The sequence below is a fragment of the Phaseolus vulgaris genome, chromosome 2 (assembly GCF_051622355.1).
Source record: "Phaseolus vulgaris cultivar YP4 chromosome 2, ASM5162235v1, whole genome shotgun sequence".
Lineage (NCBI taxonomy): Eukaryota > Viridiplantae > Streptophyta > Magnoliopsida > Fabales > Fabaceae > Phaseolus > Phaseolus vulgaris.
In genome coordinates, this window is record NC_143499.1 from 41,322,105 (window position 1) to 41,343,843 (window position 21,739).

General features: G+C 30.7%; 1 protein-coding gene across 2 annotated transcripts; it reads left to right on the top strand.

Moving 5' to 3' along the window:
- Positions 1-12,833: 12,833 nt before the first annotated feature.
- On the top strand, positions 12,834-21,739 carry EMB2734 (ARM repeat superfamily protein). Of its 2 annotated transcripts, none has more exons than XM_068614029.1 (20): positions 12,834-14,328; positions 14,483-14,686; positions 15,010-15,114; positions 15,201-15,272; positions 15,357-15,521; positions 15,767-15,841; positions 15,927-16,081; positions 16,366-16,501; positions 16,595-16,664; positions 16,779-16,906; positions 17,205-17,261; positions 18,442-18,627; positions 18,754-18,846; positions 19,619-19,704; positions 19,803-19,869; positions 19,970-20,036; positions 20,112-20,248; positions 20,400-20,491; positions 20,578-20,644; positions 21,090-21,739. In XM_068614029.1, the coding sequence occupies exons 1-20, from the start codon at positions 13,105-13,107 to the stop codon at positions 21,252-21,254; spliced, it is 3,351 nt and encodes a 1,116-aa protein (XP_068470130.1). In that variant the 5' UTR covers positions 12,834-13,104; the 3' UTR covers positions 21,255-21,739. The 2 variants fall into 2 exon arrangements, with proteins under 2 accessions (XP_068470130.1, XP_068470131.1); XM_068614030.1 differs by having other exon boundaries at positions 15,207-15,272.

The following is a 21,739-nucleotide window of genomic DNA, read 5'->3' on the forward strand; positions in this document are numbered from 1 at the left end:
AGAGTTCCAACTCTAGAAGCAGATGATAGAAGAATAAGATGAAGATGGAGACAGAGATTATGGGAGAGAGGATATCATTAGAGGACTATACATAAAAATTTAACATTTGTTCATTTCTAATTATTTAATTTCTTTGACTAACAATTTAACTTTTTGTAGTATTTATATGAACTTCTTTATTTGAGGTAAAAATTATATAATAACTAAATACAATTATTTATTATTAACAAAATCATGGTAAGTAAACTCTTACGAGTCTATGTAAACTCTCGAGTTAGAGCAAGTTTCCCCAAATAAAATTCAACATTTATTGTATGATTTTTATACACTATTAAACATAGTTACTCACATGGTCTTATACTCCAACCTCTATGAATTATAAAAAAAATAAAACCTTAATATATATATATATATATATATATATTTCCCATTTTGAATATATATCAGCAGTCACTAATTTCCCATTTTGAATAAAATATGTAGGAATAAGATCATTGTTGTACCCAAATAAAAAAAATCCCATGTATTTTTTTGTTATTTTAAATGATGAGTATAGTAGGATGTTAACACATTTCCTATATTCTTAACACTAAATTTAATTTTGCAAAATATTTTTTTGAAATATTTTCTCGTAATTTTTTTTGATAAATTATGGCGATAACTCGTTGTATTTTCTAAGTTTTTTTTTACACTTTGTCATAATCTTGATTGCTACAACAATATATAGGAAAAAAATATAAGATTTTATGTCAAAATATACAGAAGACAATTATTGAATTAAATGTGCTAACTTAAATAAAACTTGTTGTGGTTATAATTTAGATTTACTCATGTTTTAATGATATAATAGTTTTACATTAATAATAATATAAATTAATTTTACATTTTTATTTAACCATAACTTATTTTTAGTACGATTTTTTTTTAAATTATTGTAAAAATCAAGATGGTTGCATAATATTATGTGACCATATGATAGTGTAAAAATTATTTTATCTCACATTTTATAATGTTTTTCTCATTTATTCATGACAATGTTTTCACACACACAAAAACCCTTCAAAATTATACTATCAATAGTAAAAAAGTACGTTATATATGAGTCTTAAAATGATTTTTATAAAAGCCAACAAGCTTATAATACATTGCCTTCTATAATTAAATAATTATGCAAATTTTTTATATTGCTAGTGTTTCGTGCATTCAAATTGTATTTTCTACTCAATTATAAATTATTATTTCTAAAAAAATTGATTTATTTATAACTATATAATATTTTGTTTATTTATTTAAACGTAAATATTTAAAAAAAAATCAAACGTCCAGCCTCATTGTGGTGGGTTTTCATTATTTTACTCTCAAAACTAAAATATGGTCTTTTTTTTTTACATCTCCATAATTTTCATGTACACACATATACGGGTGGGTAAAAGATTAAAATGTCTATTTGCTCTTATCATTTATCATTATTATTATTATCCTTGTTGATATGTTTTGTCATAGATAAATTTAAGAAAAAAATATTTTAGATTGTATAATCTAAAACCCTTTTTTATAAAAAAAATTCAATTTGATGACTCGGACACTATTAGATTCTATAATTTGGATTTTTTTTATAAAAAATTGACTTTTAAATTGTAAAGTTCAAAAGTAAAAAAGAAAATCAAAAGTAGAAAATAATTTTTAAAATGTGTAATCTAAAAAATATTTTATGAAAAAATAACTTTTAAATTACATAATTTCAGTATTTTTTTCAAAACAATATGAAAATCTTCATAATTATGAAGGTGGGGAAGAAAACTATGGAGTGTAAAAAGAAATTCCCACAAACTTGTGCCATCCAATTTTGCATGTTAGTTAACAACTGGAATAAAGGCAGTCACATTGTCCACTATATTTTCTTTTTCTAATATTATAATAACAATAATAATAGTAAAATATCAACACTATTATTATTTCAATTTATTGCCAAGCCGTTTGAAATTATTAAAAGATTCTTTAAAGTACTTTCATATTGATTTAATTAAAATATATAAATTTTCATTTAATGTTAAAAAATTATGTATATGGAATAATTTAAAAAGCCACCTTCGAGGTCATTAAATCGAATAATTACTTTATATTTGACTAGCGGGAGCACTGTATCCACATTTTTCATTTTTACTATTTATATATTCATATAATTTTAATAAATATTAAATTATATGAAAAGATAGGTAAATTATCTAAATGCACCATTGATAATAGTTTTATTAAGATTTTATGTTAATTTTTTTATATTTTCATTTTATTATTTTTGAATATTAAATTTTGATTTAACTTAGGTGTAATCTTGAACTTCGTAAGGTTATCAAGATTAAAATTAAGGTTTAAAAAAAATGGACCAACAAACAATGTCCAAACATAATGCAAATGATTGTAGGTTGAAAGTTGTAGAATCTATCACCATATCAATTGAATCCACATCTTCCATAGCAAAGAAGTTGAAAAAAATAAAATAATAAACTAAATACAAATTACCAAACTTCCAACTTATGTAATATCTAATAAATCAAAGCATCAGTCCCGCAAAGTTGGGCTTAGGATTCATACAAAAATATTAAAAAAAATTTAAGAAAACAATAGAAATTAAAATGTTCAAATCCTATAACAATGAGACACTCTCTGCTTCGAATGCTTTGGGAAGTGCGAGAAGGAGGAAGCAATGGTGGTTGCTGTTGTACACTGGTGATTGAAGAGGGACTAAGATGGGTGAGAGTAGGAGAAGAACATGGAAGAAATAGGGTTCAAAATGTGTCAAAATTTATAGCATTTTTTTTTCTTTGGATGCAATTGGTGAAAACTACTTATAAGGTGTACTGGTAGGCACCGGACGAACGCACGTGGCCGACCGGCCTTATACACAATAACTGGAAACGAACGCACGTGGCCGACCGGCCTTATACACAATAAATGGAAATGAACGCACGTGGCCGACCGGCCGTATACACAATAAATGGAAACGAACGCACGTTCCGACCGGCCGTATACACAATAAATGTAAGGGCATTTATGTGACAAGCTAAGGTGGTTAAGATACACCTCCGAAGAATAAGGAATATGCGTTTAGAGAAGATATGTTCCCCGAGTATTCCGGAGCACGACTGACAAGACATATCCATAACCACCCTGAGCCCAAGGGATAAAAAGCCTATTAGGCAATCCTATAAATACTGTGCTCAAGCCAGAGAAAGGTACGTTTTCATTCACTTACGAAACTGCGCTTAGAATCTCATACTTACTTGAGCGTCGGAGTGCCTTCGCAGGTACCCTCCCCCGCCCGACCGAAGTGGATAGCACGAAGGGCGACCGACCAAAGGAGACAGCAAGAAAGGACAATCGACCAGAGGAGAAGAAGATCAACACGTCAGCAATTACACCACGTCAACCGACCGTGCCTGGGCCCCATCTCTCCACTCAGGTACATAAGGAAGTGAAGAAAGTGGTAACCGCTCAACTACTCCTTCGTAAGAGAGTGAATGTAAATGGTGACGGTGAAAACTACTGAAGAAAGTGGTAAGCGCTCAGTAATAATCAAATTGTTCAAATTAGGCCACTACTCACATTTCCTAATATTTATTTTTCTCTCGTGCAACAGACACTCCCTCTTATGCAATTAATTTTCAAAATAAATTATCTCTTTCAATTCAAACGGTTGTTCCATTTATTTCAAATATTTCATTAAATTTATTTCTCTCTCATACAATAGACACTCTCTCATTATGCAATTAATTGTCAAAATAAATTATTTTTTTCAATTCATAACCACTGCTCCACCCCTCTCTCAATTCATAATTGTTCCTCCACATCTCTTTCGATTCAAACTCGTTTTTTCACCTCTCTTTCAATTCAAAACTGTCCCACTACGTATACTAAATATTGTAGAAACAATAAGAAATGGCACAATGACCATGATACAATAATAAAATTAAATATTAATATAAGGATAAAATGGAAACAAGTTAAGAGCAGTTAAGAAGGGAATAAGAAATGACACAATAACCATAATACAATAATAAAATTAAATATTAATATTTAAAATAGAAAAAAAAATTAAGAGCAATTAAGAGGGAATCCCCTTTATATATATATATAGGTATATATAAAATTATAAAAATCTTGAATTATATTTAATGAACAGAATAAGTAACACTGTACACCAGAACACAATTTTTGTTATATATTCATATAAATACCACACCAATATTATTAATTAAATATTAACTTAATATAACTTATATTAGTATAATACATGTATATATAAACACTGTAGAGTAAAATGGAATATAATTTTGTTTCTAGAAACAGGAGTGTGTATTTTAAAGTAAAAGAAAATGATAATGTAACAGTTGTATCCATAATGTAAAAGGCTTTTCAATAATAAGTACTTTACAAAAAAGTGAATGGAACTTTAATAGAAAATTAAAAATGGAATAAAATGCCATACACTTTAAAGCATAATAAAATGCAATGTAATATTGGAAAGAAATAAAAAACATAATAATGTATTCTTAAATTTATTTTGAAAAAGAAAAAGAAAGATGCGACCTGAAATAAAGGGAAAAAACCTAGTGATCCAAAACCTCAATTATTACACAAAGCAATAATTGTGATTCACCATCTATTCCAACAGATTATGCCTATAAAAAGGTTGCAACTTGCAATATTGGACTCCAATTATCATGCTTCTCCACATATTCATCTTCCTGTTTTTATTTATATTTTAACAGTATTTTCTCTTCAAACATTTACATCATAATCATTCAAATTGTTCAAGAACTAAATATACCTGTAATATTAATTTGAAACAAATTATGTTATCTCAAAAAATCATATCATAGTGCTTAGAAATGATAAAAAAAATACATAAATTGGAGTAAACAGTGTGTGTATATATATAAATGTTTATTTTGTTAACTATTATAATGTTATTTTTAGTTATTTATAACTTCATATGTGATTCATGGGTGGTTTACCAAATTTAAACTTTTAAAACTTATGAATTATATTTAGATTTATAATGTATAGTTAATTTTTTTATGGATATAGTCTCCAAAGATTCTAAAATTGTCTAAAAAAAATAAATTTGAACTAAAATTTGTTTATTTCAAGAATATGAAGTAATACTCAAATTTCACAATTGTCTTATATTCAACTTTTTGAGAATTTTTAAAATATTAATAATTATTTTTTAATATTGTATCATCTTAGTTTGTTCAGATTCTATGGGAGGTGTTAGTACTTAAATATTTTTTATGGGGTGTGGGAGAATAGTTAGAAGCCTCTTCGTTTATTCGAGTTGATGTTGAGGGGTTGTGTACCGTCTTAACTTACTCAATTCTAGATGATGTATTAGTATTCAAATATTTTTCATAGGATATTCGATGATGGTTGATATTCGCACGAATGTTGTCATACTACCGAGAAGATCATAGGACAATCTCTCTCAACTCCCATTACTCGCACTAACTTATTTTCTCATCGAAAATCCTAAATGTAAACTAAACTTTATGATAATCAATTATGAATATTCTGCTTAACGAAGCGATGTTGAGGAAAAAAAAAAGTGTGACAAGTTTTTTATTAAAACGCTAAACAAATCCATAAATCCAAGAGAACAAACCCTCCTAACATTCTTTTGTACCTTATTAATAATAAGAGACTTTAAAGGGTAAATTCCCTATCTAGCACCATTTAGACTTTTATTTCCCTAACTAGCACCCTTTTGTTTTTATTTCCCTATCTAGCACCCTTTTGTTTTTATTTTCCTATCTAGCACCCTTTTATTTTTTATTTCCCTATCTAGCACCATTTCAAAAATAAATAAATAAATAATAATTTATTTATTTTTTGATAATTTTAATTTTGAATGCATTAAAAAATAAATATTTTTAATGTTTAAAATAGTTAGAAATATAATTAATGAATAAAGAAATGAGTTTTTATAAAAAAAATTAAAATATTAAAAAATTAAAATGTCTAGTTTAAAATTATTTTTTTTAAGAATGAAGAAAATAAAAGATTAAACCCTACAGCAACATAAAAGTTGAATCTATAAACATAAATTAATATTTATTTTTATTATTATTGATGATGTAATCATGTTAATTTCAAGTAAAAAATATATGACATAATTACAAAAAAACCAAAGTCAATTAGTATTAATTAATAGTGGATACACAAGTAATATTTAAGTGTTTATCCTAAATGCAAAATCCTAAAAAAAAACTAATGCAAATGTTACACTTAATGCTTAAAAATGAGAAGCAAAAAATGAACAAAAAAAAAGTATAGAAAATGAGAACAACAACAATAAAAAAAAAGAATGGTAGAAAAAATAAATAACTAAAAACATAAAAGATATAAAATAAAGACAAAACAAATTAAGATAAAGATAAAAGATATAAAAATAAATCTAAGTAAGATAAATATAAAAGATATAATGCGATACTAAATAAGTATATGTTGATGATAAAAATGAAAATAAATGAAAGATGATAATTCATTTAATATTTTATTCAATAGTACATTAAATAGTTCGTGCGAAATGAAACATAATTAATGAGAGAAGTGCACAATCGAGTAATGTTGGAACATATTCTTTATGTGTGCCTTGGTGTTTGACAATATGAACATTTTTTTTTCGATCATGTTGTTCTTTTATGTCCATATCAATCCTGATTTAACTGTTTTTTTTTATAATTATGTCCTGTATTTTTTACTTGAAATTAATATAATTATATCATCAATAATAATAAAAATAAATACTAATTTATGTTTATATATTCAACTTTTATGTTGTTGTAGAGATTAATTTTGTATTTTATTCATTCTTAAAAAAATAATTTTTAAACTAAATATTTTAAATTTATTACTTTTTTATTTTTATTTTGTAAAAACACATTTCTTTATTCATTAATTATATTTCTAACTATTTTAAACATTAAAAATATTTATTTTTTAATGCATTCAAAATTAAAATTATAAAAAAATAATAATTTATTATTTTTTAATTTATTTTTAAAATAGTGCTAGATAGGGAAATAAAAAATAAAAAGGTGTTAGATAGGGAAATAAAAACAAAAGAGTGCTAGATAGGGAAATAAAAACAAAAGGGTGCTAGTTAGAGAAATAAAAGTGTAAATGGTGCTAGATAGAAAATTTATCCGACTTTAAAGCCAAAAACACATATAAAAGATAAATATAATAAATTAAAAATGAGATCTCGAAACGAAGGTAAATAAAAAGAAAAGCACAATTACTTAATAAGCGCTCCAAGGTTTTGAAGAGTTCCGTTTTACTTAGTTGATGAAATTTTAATCTATGTATTCATTGTAATGTCATTACAACATTTGTATCCAAAACACTTCAACTAAATATTTTATTAGCTTATGTTTTTCCCCTCACACGGTATTCATCTATCACTCCGTTACATAGAGCACGTGATGTAATACTTTTTTAAATATCTATAACATTACATATTAGTCCACATACTGAAATAAAAGTGTATTGTTTGTGACACTTAAATTTAGCATTTATTATTTCCAATTATTTTAACAAGTTTTTGAAAAAAAAATATATTACTTGTTAATGAACAATAATGAAATCTTGATCTAGCTTCACTAAAAGTTCCATGTTAATTCATTTAAATTTATTATGCATCTAACTTTGTTTACTTTAAATGTGTTGGAGATCCCACATCGACTAGAGATTAGAGCCTTTCATTGTATATAAGTGGGTGCAAACCTCAACCCTATGAGCCGGTTTTATGGAGTTGAGTTAGACTTAAAGTTCACCTCGTAATATGGTATCAGAGTCATTTCGAGTCTATCCTAACGAGTATTTGTGTATAAAAAATTCATTCTCAACTATAATCTTTATAGTTACAGTATTCCATTAGAATGATAATAGTGCTCCAGAATATGGATCATGTCAACACCCTTCTCGTAACTTAATATATAGATAATTTTCAATTGGTTATTACAACTAAATATACAACATGTGAGAATCACGACCACTTTGGCTATTAAATTTATAATCAAAAGTCTAATTTGGAACCACCCTCTATTTCTTTATATCAAAGAGATCATTTGTAAACTTTAAAATGGAGTCTATTTTTTATTAACTTTCCTTCTCAACTTTTCACTTCATATAATAATTATCATTCATATATTTTTAATGAAACTTTGAGTCTAATTCATTCTTATACAAATAATTAATAATGTAAGGTTTGTACTTACTTGTATACTATAATTTTTTTATTTATTTATAATCGATGTGAGATCTTCAACACTCTCTCTCACGTCAAAACTATGAACTCGTACATGTGACTATATATTATGGATGGTCCGATAACAGTCCACTGACAAATCCAAAAAACTTTCGTTATGACAAATTCTAAAAGACTTTGATAACATATTAAAAAATGATTTTTTAAGTCTTACTCAACATTAAAAAAATGGGTTATAAGGAAAGTTTGCACTTTATTATATACTATAAAAAAATAAAATTATCTTTAGTTGATATGAGATGTCATTTCAAACCCATCAACTTATATCAATACTTTATTTTGTGTCCAACTTTATGTCATGACTATAGTTTTCATGGCAGATATTCTTTTTTCATGGCAGGGATTCTTTTTGAAAATGAAGTTTGAATTCAAACTTTCATTTTTTGAAACTCACACAAGCAACTCTATTTAATAGAGTTTGTGTCCTATGCAAAACACTCTCCAGCTTTGCCATTGTTCCAGAGTGCTTAAGGGTGACATTCAATCACAAAGGTAAGTTCTCTCTAATATTTTAATTATTTAATTAATTGTGGTAGCAAGCACATGCTAACAAAGATTACTAGTATATTTTAGCTCTCATAATTTTTTTTTGTATTTTTTGTGGATGGATCTGTATGTATTTTTGTATTACATGGTGGCATTACTCATGAACCCTTGTTCATTCCAGAAGAAAATCATATATTGGTTTTGACTAAAATTTAGTTCTTTATATATGAGGGAAAATTACATGTAAAATAATTTAGTTCTAATGTACTAATATCTTTAAATTTGTAAACAAAGTTAACTACTTGAAATCTGTTTTAAAAACATTAACAAAACTCAACTAATATTTTTTATTTTCATACAATGTCTTCATTATAGCCAATGAGTAGGAGTATTTTATAAATAATAAGTATTTTATAAATAATAAGGAGTAGAATAAGAATCTCTGATAGAGCAGAGAAAGAGCCAATGGGCAAAAGAGTTATCCATGCTATTATCCACATGTTATCCATGCGTAAAAAAGATTATGATTGAATGAATTAAATCACAAAAAAGGTACATGTAATATATGTTATATTTTACCCTTTACTTTGGTTCTAGCCTTTGAAACATCAACCATACGGTAACATCATAAAATAACATCAGAAAATACGTTAGAAAAGTGTAATAATGATTCTAACCTTTACTTTGGTTACGAATACCAACTCCACTTTGAATACTTATATTTTAATAGTTATCCACACACAAACAATATTTAATACTTATACTCTCTTAAAAGAAATTTAAAAATGATACTTTAAAACATGAAATTTAATCATTATCAACTTATAAAAAGAGCAAGTTAATATAATTAATTGATATTAAATATTTACAAACAATTTAATCATTATCAACAAGTGTATAAATTCACAATCTCAAATTAAAAAAATTCTCAAAATAAGACTTTTATAAGATGTTAGCTTTCATATGCATATACCGTTAATACAATTTAAAACTTTAAATTAATATTGTATATTCCCAGTGAGATGGAACAAAATAAATTATCGAGATTAAATGAATAAATAAAATAAAATAAAGTTAAAAAGTAATATAAAGTGACGAAATTACCTTATATTATATAAGATACGAGATGGTGGAAAAAAAAATAGTTGAGATAATGTCTTTTCCGTTAACTCTTTTCTGTTTGAGAATCAAGAACACCTCTGGAGAAAAAAAGGATTGACTTGATATGTAAATAAGTTTTAAGTTCTTAAAAAATTGAATTATTTCAACTAAGTATCCAACAAAGTACTCAATTAATTTGTTTTTATCTAAGAACCTTAATATATCTTTTTGTTAAGGATACACAAGACAACTGAATATTTGGTAAAAGGAAAAAATAACTTTCATTTTTTCTAAAGTCATTTTACAATAAAATTATCATATCATAAATAGAAGCACAAAACCTTCTATTTTATCATTTTTATTTGACGGAAATCTAGGTGCAATTGGTATATATATAAAAAAAGCTATCTTCTTATTAATATATTCAAAATATAATAATGTTTTGCTTTAAAGTTTAAATGACCTCAAATTAGAGTAAATATGTTGAGTCTATTTTTATTTGTCGCGATCGATGTATTTATAAGTTCTCATTAGTTATCAATTATCTTATAAATTTTAACTAGCATGATTTAATATTTAAAGTTCTCCTCAACTATTTTTTTACTTATCTTTTATCTTCTAAATCGTTGGTCAACCTTAGTTTATCTCTGAGGCTAAAATCTAGCCAAGTTAGATCAATCAATTGATGTAGTTTTCGCCCAACATGTTGGGTTGTAGATTTTCTTTCAGTTGTATTAGATTTCGCCTAGTTATTTGGTTGAAGATGTTTTGTTGTATATTTTCTCCCAATCGTAGTAGATTTCACCAATTTGTGATGAGTTATAAACTTTCTATTGTAGATTTTCTCTGACTAGTAGTACATTTTGCCCACTCATACTGAGTTGTATATTTTCGTATGTTGCAATATCAATGCCCTCGACAAAAAATGTGAATGTCAAAATTGAGTATTAGAAGAAGTAAAATACTTTCGTTCTTGCCTTTTTCTTTTACTTTACCTTCTTACTCTTCCAAAACAAAAGCGAATCTTTCAAGTGGTATTTGTTGAATTACGAAGACCCTTAATCTTTATTTTTACTTATGTTTATTTGTACTATTTGTAGTGGTGACGATGTCCAGTATGTCGAGATTCTTCAAAGTGGAATCATCGAAGGAGGATTTAAAGTAGGTTTTAGGGTTTACATATTTTTCTAACCTTTTTCCAAGTGAATTTTTTTTCCAGCAAAATGTTAAAGGAAAAGATTTTTTCAAATTTGTCGATTGAGAATTTTGTTATTCATGACTCAAAGGGACACAAATCATGACAATGTTGTTTTGTGAGGCATAATAAGTTTTGTATTACCCCATGGTGGACACCAATGTCATGGTTCAAAGTTTTAATGATCTCGAACCAAAACCTACAATTTGAGTATCTTCTTGTTCATTGTGATCGATGTATTTATAAATATTAATTAATTATTAATTATCTTCTAAATTTCAACTAATCTTTAAATTTTTTCTCAACTAATTTAAAGTATTGCTAGTAGATATCTCTTTATTATTGACTAAAATTTTGGATAATTTTATTAAATTTATCTTGATAATAATACTAATTTTAAATAAGTTATCTCTTATATGAGATCACACCAACTACCAATACAAATTTATTTAAAATCAAGACAAATACTTGTATAGTTAGACATAAAGCCATGACTTTTGAGGAGATTGAAAGAGATCCCAAATTAATCTCATAAGGAAACAAATATTTTTTGGTAAGAGTTTTTAATACTTAATCTACAAACATGCTAAGTGGGAGTGGACTTCCTCATTCGTGTGGTTAAATATTACTTTGATGACCTTCCGGTTAGTGATTAATAGCATGAACACCTACCAAATTTTTTTATTGTAAATTTGCAAAGATTATTCAAATATAAAAGACATACATCTGCAAAATAACAAAGCATTATCAATAAAAAATAATGTATCAAAGGAGGTTTCTCTTTAGATATGTGATAAATCTCCTCGTACAACACTAATAGAGGGAATTTCTTTGTATAAAGAACAATCGAATAAGAAGAGATATAATTTTCTTATCTAAATTCTCATAAAGGAAGAAAATATTTTAAGTTTGAATCGTTACAAAGAATTCATAATTTTAAAACTTCAACTCCCAAATAAAATCAAACAAAATCGCTTATTATATTTAAATATAATATTACATGTCTATAATTAACCACTTTCTCACATATACAAATATGTCATTTGAAAATTGTTTCATGATTTAATTGTATCTTATTTATGATATATTAATATTTATTAAAAAAATACCGTTGGATACACATGGACCTATGAGTACGTGTGTCTATTTTGTATGATAATAAAATTAAAATTTAATTAAAATATAAATATTATAATAAATTAATTAAAACATATTATTAAAATTATATTGAAGTTGTAATTTTTGTATACATAAAATATAATTAAACAATTTTTCCTTTATTATTTTTTATAACCATGTAACTATGTAATAGTAATATTTGTAATTTTTCATCAAAATAAGCTAAAATTATAAAATAAAATTGTTATAAATATTTTGATTTTTTATTAATTATTAAAATCATGCAATAAAAATACTTTTTATGTTTATAAGTAACTTTTTTAAAAGAATGGAAACTAAAAAAATATAAGAATAAAAGGTGTAAAAAATTGTCAACACCAAAAACCATTTACAAAATCTAATCTCCAATAAAATAAATAAAAAAGTTTAAAACTGCACTAATCCTCTGAACGAATACATTAATTAAGTAATGGACCAATCATAGAGGTATTTTAAACATAGATTTATATATGTATAACAATAGATTAAATTGAAGCATGGAGGAAAAAAGAAGAAGAGAAGAAAGCATAGGCTAATGATGATTCATGACCTTGAAAACAAAACACAGCTAATAAAAATCATGTGGTTGCCCTAATTAGCCCCACTCCTGTGCAGGGTAACCTAACCCTTTTCCCACTTATATTATCGACAACAAACCTCAAGTAACAACACATAAAACTCACCACACCCGCAAACAGTATATATAAAAGACACACAAACTCACACACCCCGAGGGAGAATAGAGTGGCGACGCGAGTCTCTCGTAATCAATCAAAAACCCTAACCGCGCGTGCTCGTCGCCGCTCATCATCTTCATTCTTTTCTCCTCGCCGCCATGGATCCCGAGGTGCAACAATCGCAGGTGGCCGCCATCCTTGGTGCCGATCCAGCGGCTTTCCAGACGCTGATCTCGCACTTGATGTCCTCCTCCAACGAGCAGCGCTCCCACGCGGAGGCGCTCTTCAACCTCTGCAAACAAACCGATCCCGATAACCTCTCCTTGAAGCTCGCGCACCTCCTCCACTCATCGCCGCACCACGAGGGGCGTGCCATGTCCGCCATCCTCCTCCGGAAGCAGCTCACTCGCGACGACTCCTACCTCTGGCCTCGCCTCTCTCCACAGACGCAGTCCTCCCTCAAATCGCTCCTCCTCTCCTCGATTCAAACCGAGAACTCCAAATCCATCTCCAAGAAACTCTGCGATACCATCTCCGAACTCGCCTCTGGAATTCTACCGGATAACGATTGGCCGGAACTTCTCCCTTTTATGTTCCAGTGCGTGTCTTCCGATTCCCCTAAGCTCCAGGAATCTGCGTTCTTAATCTTCGCGCAGTTGTCGCAGTACATCGGCGATTCCCTCACTCCTCACATCAAGCACCTCCACGACATCTTCCTACAGTGCCTCACCAATCCCTCCGTTAACCCTGACGTACGAATTGCTGCGCTTAACGCCGTTATCAATTTCATCCAGTGCCTCTCCGGTTCCGCCGATCGTGACCGGTTCCAAGACCTGCTACCCGCGATGATGCGGACTTTGACCGAGGCACTTAATTCCGGCCAGGAGGCCACCGCTCAAGAGGCGCTCGAGCTTCTCATCGAGCTCGCCGGCACTGAGCCGAGGTTTTTGCGGCGGCAGCTTGTGGATGTCGTTGGCGCCATGTTGCAGATAGCAGAGGCTGAGTCCTTAGAGGAGGGAACTCGGCATTTGGCGATTGAGTTTGTGATTACTCTTGCCGAGGCAAGGGAGCGTGCCCCTGGGATGATGAGGAAGTTGCCGCAGTTTATTAGTAGGTTGTTTGCAATACTCATGAAGATGCTTCTTGATATCGAGGATGTTCCTGCATGGCACAGTGCTGAGACAGAGGATGAGGATGCTGGTGAAACCAGTAATTACAGTGTGGGACAAGAGTGCTTGGATAGACTCTCTATATCTTTGGGTGGAAACACCATTGTTCCGGTTGCATCTGAACAGTTGCCTGCTTACTTGGCTGCCCCGGAATGGCAAAAACGCCATGCTGCACTTATAGCACTTGCTCAGATAGCTGAAGGCTGCTCGAAGGTATTGATCGGAGATGTCTGCTCTGTTGCAATTATTACATTTGTGTTAGTTGTAGTTGTTTGTGATGAATTATTTATTATTGTGCAATAGCTTTTATGTTCGGTGTGAGTGTGTGCCACTTGTGGTTTTAATTTTCTTCTTTTAATTGCTACAGGTCATGATAAAAAATTTGGAGCAAGTGGTTGCCATGGTATTAAACTCCTTTCCTGACCAACACCCCCGTGTAAGGTGGGCAGCCATTAACGCAATTGGGCAACTATCTACTGATTTGGGTCCGGATTTGCAAGTTAAATATCATCAAGGGGTGTTGCCAGCATTAGCTGGTGCAATGGATGATTTTCAGAATCCTCGTGTACAGGTCAGCTGGCCTTTAATTTAATTTATTTTCTTTATTATTGAGTATACTTTTTGTGCTCAATGTGTTAGAAATGAAAAATTTGTGATACAATGGGCTGTGGATATCATTAAACATTGATTGTTTACAATATGAAATGTAAATAATAATTGCAATTGTACTTTATACGAGTTAAATTTATACAAATATGAATCATTGATATATACTGCAATTGTATGAAATGTGTATGATTTGTTTATTTTATTCTTTAGTCATTATGATTTGTAAGTGGAGTTCATTAAATAAGCTTTCTAGTGTAATTATTCTAAAAAATATTGTTTACACAGGCACATGCTGCTTCTGCAGTTCTCAACTTCAGCGAGAACTGCACACCTGATATCTTAACGCCATACTTAGATGGAATTGTTAGCAAACTGCTTGTGCTTCTTCAGGTATATTAATGTTATTTATTATTGTCATTTTACTGAATTATTATAGAATTGAATTTTTCCTTCTTAATTTGGATATTCTATACAAGTTTCAGAATGGTAAGCAGATGGTGCAAGAAGGTGCCTTGACTGCTTTGGCATCAGTTGCTGATTCTTCTCAGGTATTTTTGGGAACTTCTTTCTTCATTTGACATTTATGATTACTTTTCTTTGGATTACTCATTTAATACTATGGTCTTTCATAGGAACACTTCCAAAAATATTACGATGCTGTAATGCCATATCTGAAGGCTATATTGGTTAATGCAACCGACAAATCTAACCGGATGCTTCGGGCTAAGTCTATGGAGTGCATAAGTTTAGTTGGAATGGCTGTTGGGAAGGAGAAGTTTAGGGCAGATGCTAAGCAGGTAGGTGTTTCTTTCTACTTCACTTTGTTTTTATACTTGGTCAAACTTATTTTAACATTTTGATTTGCAAGAATGTATGGTTGGTGTTGTATATTCACTTTTTATACATCATTATTTTAAAAAATAGTTGGTCTAGAATAGAATGGGAAGATAGGAAGTTAGCTGCCCCTGAAACTGCTTTAAACACTTCCTTCTCTACCTGGTCAGTTGGATCTCATGATTTTAATATTCTATATATGCTAAAGGTTATGGAAGTTCTAATGTCCCTTCAAGTATCTCAACTGGAGACCGATGATCCAACAACAAGTTACATGCTACAGGTATGTTTTTTATATTATTTATATAGCATGTGCATAAAGTGCCTATTGGACTATGTTTGTTGTAATGACTTTAATTTTTTTAAAGGCATGGGCTAGACTATGCAAATGTCTAGGACAAGATTTTCTTCCTTACATGGAGTTTGTTATGCCTCCATTGCTTCAATCCGCTTCACTTAAGCCTGATGTAACCATTACATCAGCTGATTCGGACAATGACATTGAGGACTCCGACGATGAAAGGTCTCATTCTTACTCCTTCTCTATTGAACTTCTCTTGTGATTTTTGGTTATGTTCACCAATAGTTTAAGCCTTAAAAGTTAAGGCCCATTTATTGCTTTACTGGTCTTTTTGATTATAATCACCTCATCAGCACGACAACAAAAACAAACTAACATCTACAAATCCTAATGCACATTCTCATTTTCTAATAACAATTTTATTCTACTGGAGAATCAGAACCCCACATCAATACATTTTTGTATAAGCTGAATGATTCAGACTAAGTTTTGTTTATCCTTTGTAGTATGGAAACTATTACTCTTGGGGACAAGCGAATTGGAATCAAGACTAGTGTTTTAGAGGAAAAAGCTACAGCGTGTAACATGCTTTGTTGCTATGCTGATGAGCTGAAGGAAGGATTCTTTCCTTGGATTGATCAGGTTAGAATGTTACTTTGAATCCCTTTACGCTTTGAGATTTCTTACTGTGTATCTTTACATATTTTCCCGTGTAATAATTTGAATGATATGCAGGTCGCTGGAATTTTAGTTCCACTCCTTAAATTTTATTTCCATGAGGAGGTTAGAAAGGCAGCTGTTTCAGGTATAAAAAAACTATATTCTGTGCATTTTCAGGAATTTTTTCCTTACACAGTAAAAGTAATTTATAATCATTACCATAACTGTTTAATTGTTATAATTTCCAACACCACTTTAGCAATGCCGGAGCTATTGCGATCTGCAAAGGTAGCCATAGAGAAGGGGCAATCTCAAGGACGGGATTTATCCTATTTGAAATTTCTGACTGATAGTATAATTCCTTCTCTGGTGGAAGCATTGCACAAGGTAAATTGTTATCCAAGTTCTTTGTTATGCTATAATGGAATTTATGTTTGCTTTTTGAAGTGATTTTTTTTCTTTGTTTTGATTTGAAATTTTCTTGAAGAAATGTTCATTGTTTTAAATACTGCATTGAAGAAAACGTTTGTTAGAGGGCATGCAATTTTTTTTATAGTTTAGGAGATCCAGTCCTGGCTTGAGTTTGAGGACCAAGGTTTGTGTAGATTATATTTGCGGTGAACGTTGCCTGACTTATCTATCCCTTGGCATTTCCTTGCTTAGATTTTCCCATTTTGTTTTGCAGGAACCTGACACAGAGATTTGTGCAAGCATGTTGGATTCATTAAATGAATGCTTACAGGTTCGGTTTACGAGATAACATGGTCACACACACACACATATATAGAGTGAGAGAGAGTCTATGCCTTGTGTTATGGATGAATTTCTATTATGTATTATACAGAGCCATGACTATTGAATATACCTTGGCAAAGTTGATGTTATTACCTATAATTAAAATTTTGATGTTTATCATTATTTTTTTATTTAAAAATAAAAGTCGATGAAGGTGTCTCAATGGAACTGCTATTGTTTATTCTTTTAACCAATGCTATCCCTTCTAGGTTTTGTTGTCAATTTGCAAATAAAAAACTAAATTTTACAGTTTGGTTACTTCCTCTTTCATGTTTGGTTTATAGGGGGTGTTTAAATTGGCACTGAGTTGACTTGGTTACAATATTTTTCTTTTACACTTAACAACTGCCTGCCTCATAAATGTTTCATGATACCCTTCACATTTTACTCAATATGGATTTAGATATGTAATATTTGTTTTGTAAGGAGGGATATGCCATGTGAAATTTGGGTTCTCTGTGAAGGTTGCCTGTGTTTATTCTGCTCAGCTTTTTCGAATATCCCATTATAACTATCTTAGTAGTTTTTTTTTTATCTGGTAAGATAATACTTATTATGTTGTTTGAATCTATTGGAGATCCTACATTGACTACATATAACACCAAATTATAATATATAAGGGGGTGTAAACATGACCTTTTAAGCCAATTTTGTGAAGTTGAATTAGGCTTAAAGTCTACTTTCTAATAAAATCTTTTTCATCCACTATATTTTCGGCTTTTCTTCAATCTCACTAGGAGGCCCTATAATGGAGAACTGAGCTAGTTTAGCACTCTGACTGGAGGTAGAGTGAGCCTGTGAAAATTGACTGGGGAAACTATTAAGCCATATAGTGGTCAATGGCTTTTCTCTAAACATGATTAACAATACAATACTTTGGTGTCATTAGATTCAAGTAAACCATGCCTTGGGAAAGAGGGGTGGATTGTTGTTTATTTTGTTCCATTCCATGTGCATTGCACTGCTTTTGTTAATTGTGCATGAGTGTTAAGTAGTTGTTTTGTCAGATGCACGAGTAATGATTGATCCATTTGTTGTGTCTTTTTTGTTTATCTTTCCCTTCCTTGCCTTTTGTGCATTATAAATATGTTTTGGGTGTTTTCCGATGTTTTTGTTTCCTCTTTTAGATCTCTGGGGTGCTTTTGGACGAAAGCCAGGTCAGATCTGTTGTTGACGAGATTAAGCAGGTGATCACGGCTAGTTCAAGTAGAAAACGGGAGAGAGCTGAGAGGACCCAAGCTGAAGATTTTGATGCTGAAGAGGGGGAACTAATTAAAGAGGAAAATGAACAAGAGGAAGAAGTTTTTGACCAAGTTAGTTTTTTAACATAATCTAAAATAATTTAAAATATCACAAGTACTAGATTGCCATCTGTGTTTTTCAATTTTTACGGATGAGTTTCGTGGTCTTCTAATTTATGTATGCATACATTGTTGCAGGTGGGTGAAATATTGGGAACTTTGATCAAAACCTTCAAAGCCTCCTTCTTACCTTTCTTTGATGAACTGTCATCATATTTGACACCTATGTGGGTATGTTCTTTGAGGAAGCTTGCAATTCTATTTTATACATTTCTATTTCCCATTGAATTCATCCAGCTGGCCTTCAGATCCTATCTTCGGTATTTTGTTTTGGTGTAATTATGTGTATGTTTTACTATTTTCTCAGTTTTAATTTAACCAGTAAATTATGGATATGATTTCGAAGATGTACATGCTGCTAATTTTTTAACTTGGCCGTTTTAAGAGCTTGGCATTTGTTTGTCAATATGCTACTGTACTTGATAATCTTGTAAAGAGCATTCCTTATGCTGTATTCAAACATTTATAATATGAATAAGTCTTTAATTTATAAAAAAGAGTAGATTACCCTAGTTTTGTTAACTAGATTGCGAAGTGACTGGTGATTGCGTTCAACTCTAGGTATAGAGATAGAGATAAACTTGTGAAGCACATAACTGCACGTCTTTATGTTCAACTTCTAATTCAGTTCTATACATTTATAATCACTGAGCTCTCCGGTCTTTATTCTCTTTTATTACACTTATCATCTTGGAGCTCATTTCTTTTCGTTCTCCTGTGCAAGTTAGCTTGCACGAGCAGTACATTTTTTTTTTCTTTCATGTAATGATCAGTCTACCATCATTAAGCTCTAAGATTTAGCCACATTCTGCTATTTGAATGGTCTATTCTAAGGAGATTTCTTATAGGCATTGTGCCTTCTTATTAATGTTAAGCCTGATTTTCAAGAAATAAAACATGTATGTCATAGTTTTTGATTTTTTATTTAATGTTTTGGATACAGGGAAGGGACAAGACTCCTGAAGAGAGAAGGATTGCAATTTGTATTTTTGATGATGTTGCAGAGCAGTGTCGTGAAGCTGCTATCAAGTAAACTCCCTTTATTCTACTAGGTTTCTGTTTTAGCGTGCAGTGATAATTATGAAGACATGTATTATCAACTTCATTTTTATATGCCAATTGAGCAGGTATTATGATACATATCTCCCATTCCTGTTGGAAGCTTGTAATGATGAGACTCCTGATGTCAGACAGGTCAGGATTAGGCACTCTCTGTTGGTTTCCATTTTGAATACCATTTTTATTGTTTAATCTGTTTGATTGTTTATGTTGGTATTTCCTCACATTTTTGCAGGCTGCTGTGTATGGCCTTGGTGTTTGTGCAGAGTTTGGTGGATCTGTGTTCAAACCACTGGTTGGAGGTACTGCTGGATACATTAATAAACTTGCAAAAAAAGCTGTATTTTATTGAGTAACAAGTAATTGTTTTATTGCAGAGGCTCTTTCGAGGTTAAATGCTGTGATCCAGCATCCTAACGCTCTTCATTCAGATAATGTAATGGCATATGACAATGCTGTTTCTGCTCTGGGAAAAATTTGCCAATTTCATCGGGACAGTATTGATTCAGCCCAGGTCATTAATTGTTCTTGTGGTTTATAACCTGCTTTTAGGATTTTGGTTCCTGATTATGTCTATCATTATTACAACCAATTCTGAGCCTGACTTTAGTTTTTTTGTTGAGATGATAATTTACACTTTTGCTAATTTTATGTTATGTTTGCAGGTAGTCCCCGCATGGCTTAACTGTTTGCCAATAAAAGGTGATTTGATTGAGGCCAAAGTTGTTCACGATCAACTTTGTTTAATGGCTGAGAGGTTGGGCCCAACTCCTCTTTTCAATTGTCTGATCTGCTATGCTATGTATCTCTTTCTGGTGTTCTAATTGCCCTATTAATTTGCAGGTCGGACAGTGAGCTGCTGGGCCCAAACAATCAATACCTTCCAAAAATAGTTTCAGTGTTTGCAGAGGTAAATTTTTTGTTGCCACTCCAATTTGCATTTGCTTTTCCTGAACTTGAGGGTTTTTAACTTTTTATTTATTGGTAGGAATAGGATGAAAACCGAAACATATGAGTAGACCTTTTGTTGTTGATGAAAGGATATATATGGAAATCAAGCCATAAGGAGAATGTGATTACTTCTCTAGCTTGTCAACTTAGAACGTGTCATATTTTATTAGACATCCATTATTTTAGTTGATGTCATGCAATCATTTCCGTAGTGTACTTTAATTTGAGGAGCCAGTGTCCTTTTCATACTTACAATCCCATGAATGCCGTAGAGTTTATGAAATGTTCACTCTTCTGTTCCAGTAATCAAGGCACATGTAGCGAATGTGTTTTTGGGTAATGTGTATGCTTATATTGGATTTTTTTTTATATTACTTTCTATTTAATGGAAACCTTTATGACAGGTTTTATGTGCTGGTAAAGACCTAGCGACAGAACAAACAGCTGGGCGTATGATTAATTTACTCAGACAGCTCCAGCAAACTTTACCACCCTCTACTTTTGCTTCTACGTGGTCATCTTTGCAGCCACAGCAGCAAATTGCACTGCAATCCATCCTTTCTTCATAGTTTTCACTGCTTTGCTGCTTTACAATCCATCATTTCTTCATAGCATCCTGGCTTGGCATTTGGTGTATTGCTCTTCTTGGGAACAAGCTTTTTCCTGTTTGGTGGTCTCTATTTGTTACCCATTCTTTTTGCCATAAGATGGTTTCCATCATTCATTCTTGCATGGTGTTTTATAGCAACATGGCTTCAGTTTTGAGAATGCAGAGTCAATTGTGATTGGAAAGGGAACTTCCTGTAGAATGTGTATATTATGAGTGTTAATAGTCCGATCGAGTCCAAAAGAGCATGTAAGGCTGTTCTGGTGTGGGAGCTTCTCGTTCTATTCCTCTTATTGTTTTTTCTTACCATATCGCGTGAGAATATAGGGTTGTCTTTGGGGCAATTCTTGCAGTTTTGGCCTATTGTATTGGTTTTATTTCTATATCAGACAGTATTTAGTGTACCATATGAAATTTTAATGCTATTTATTCATTAAGGTTGCAGAA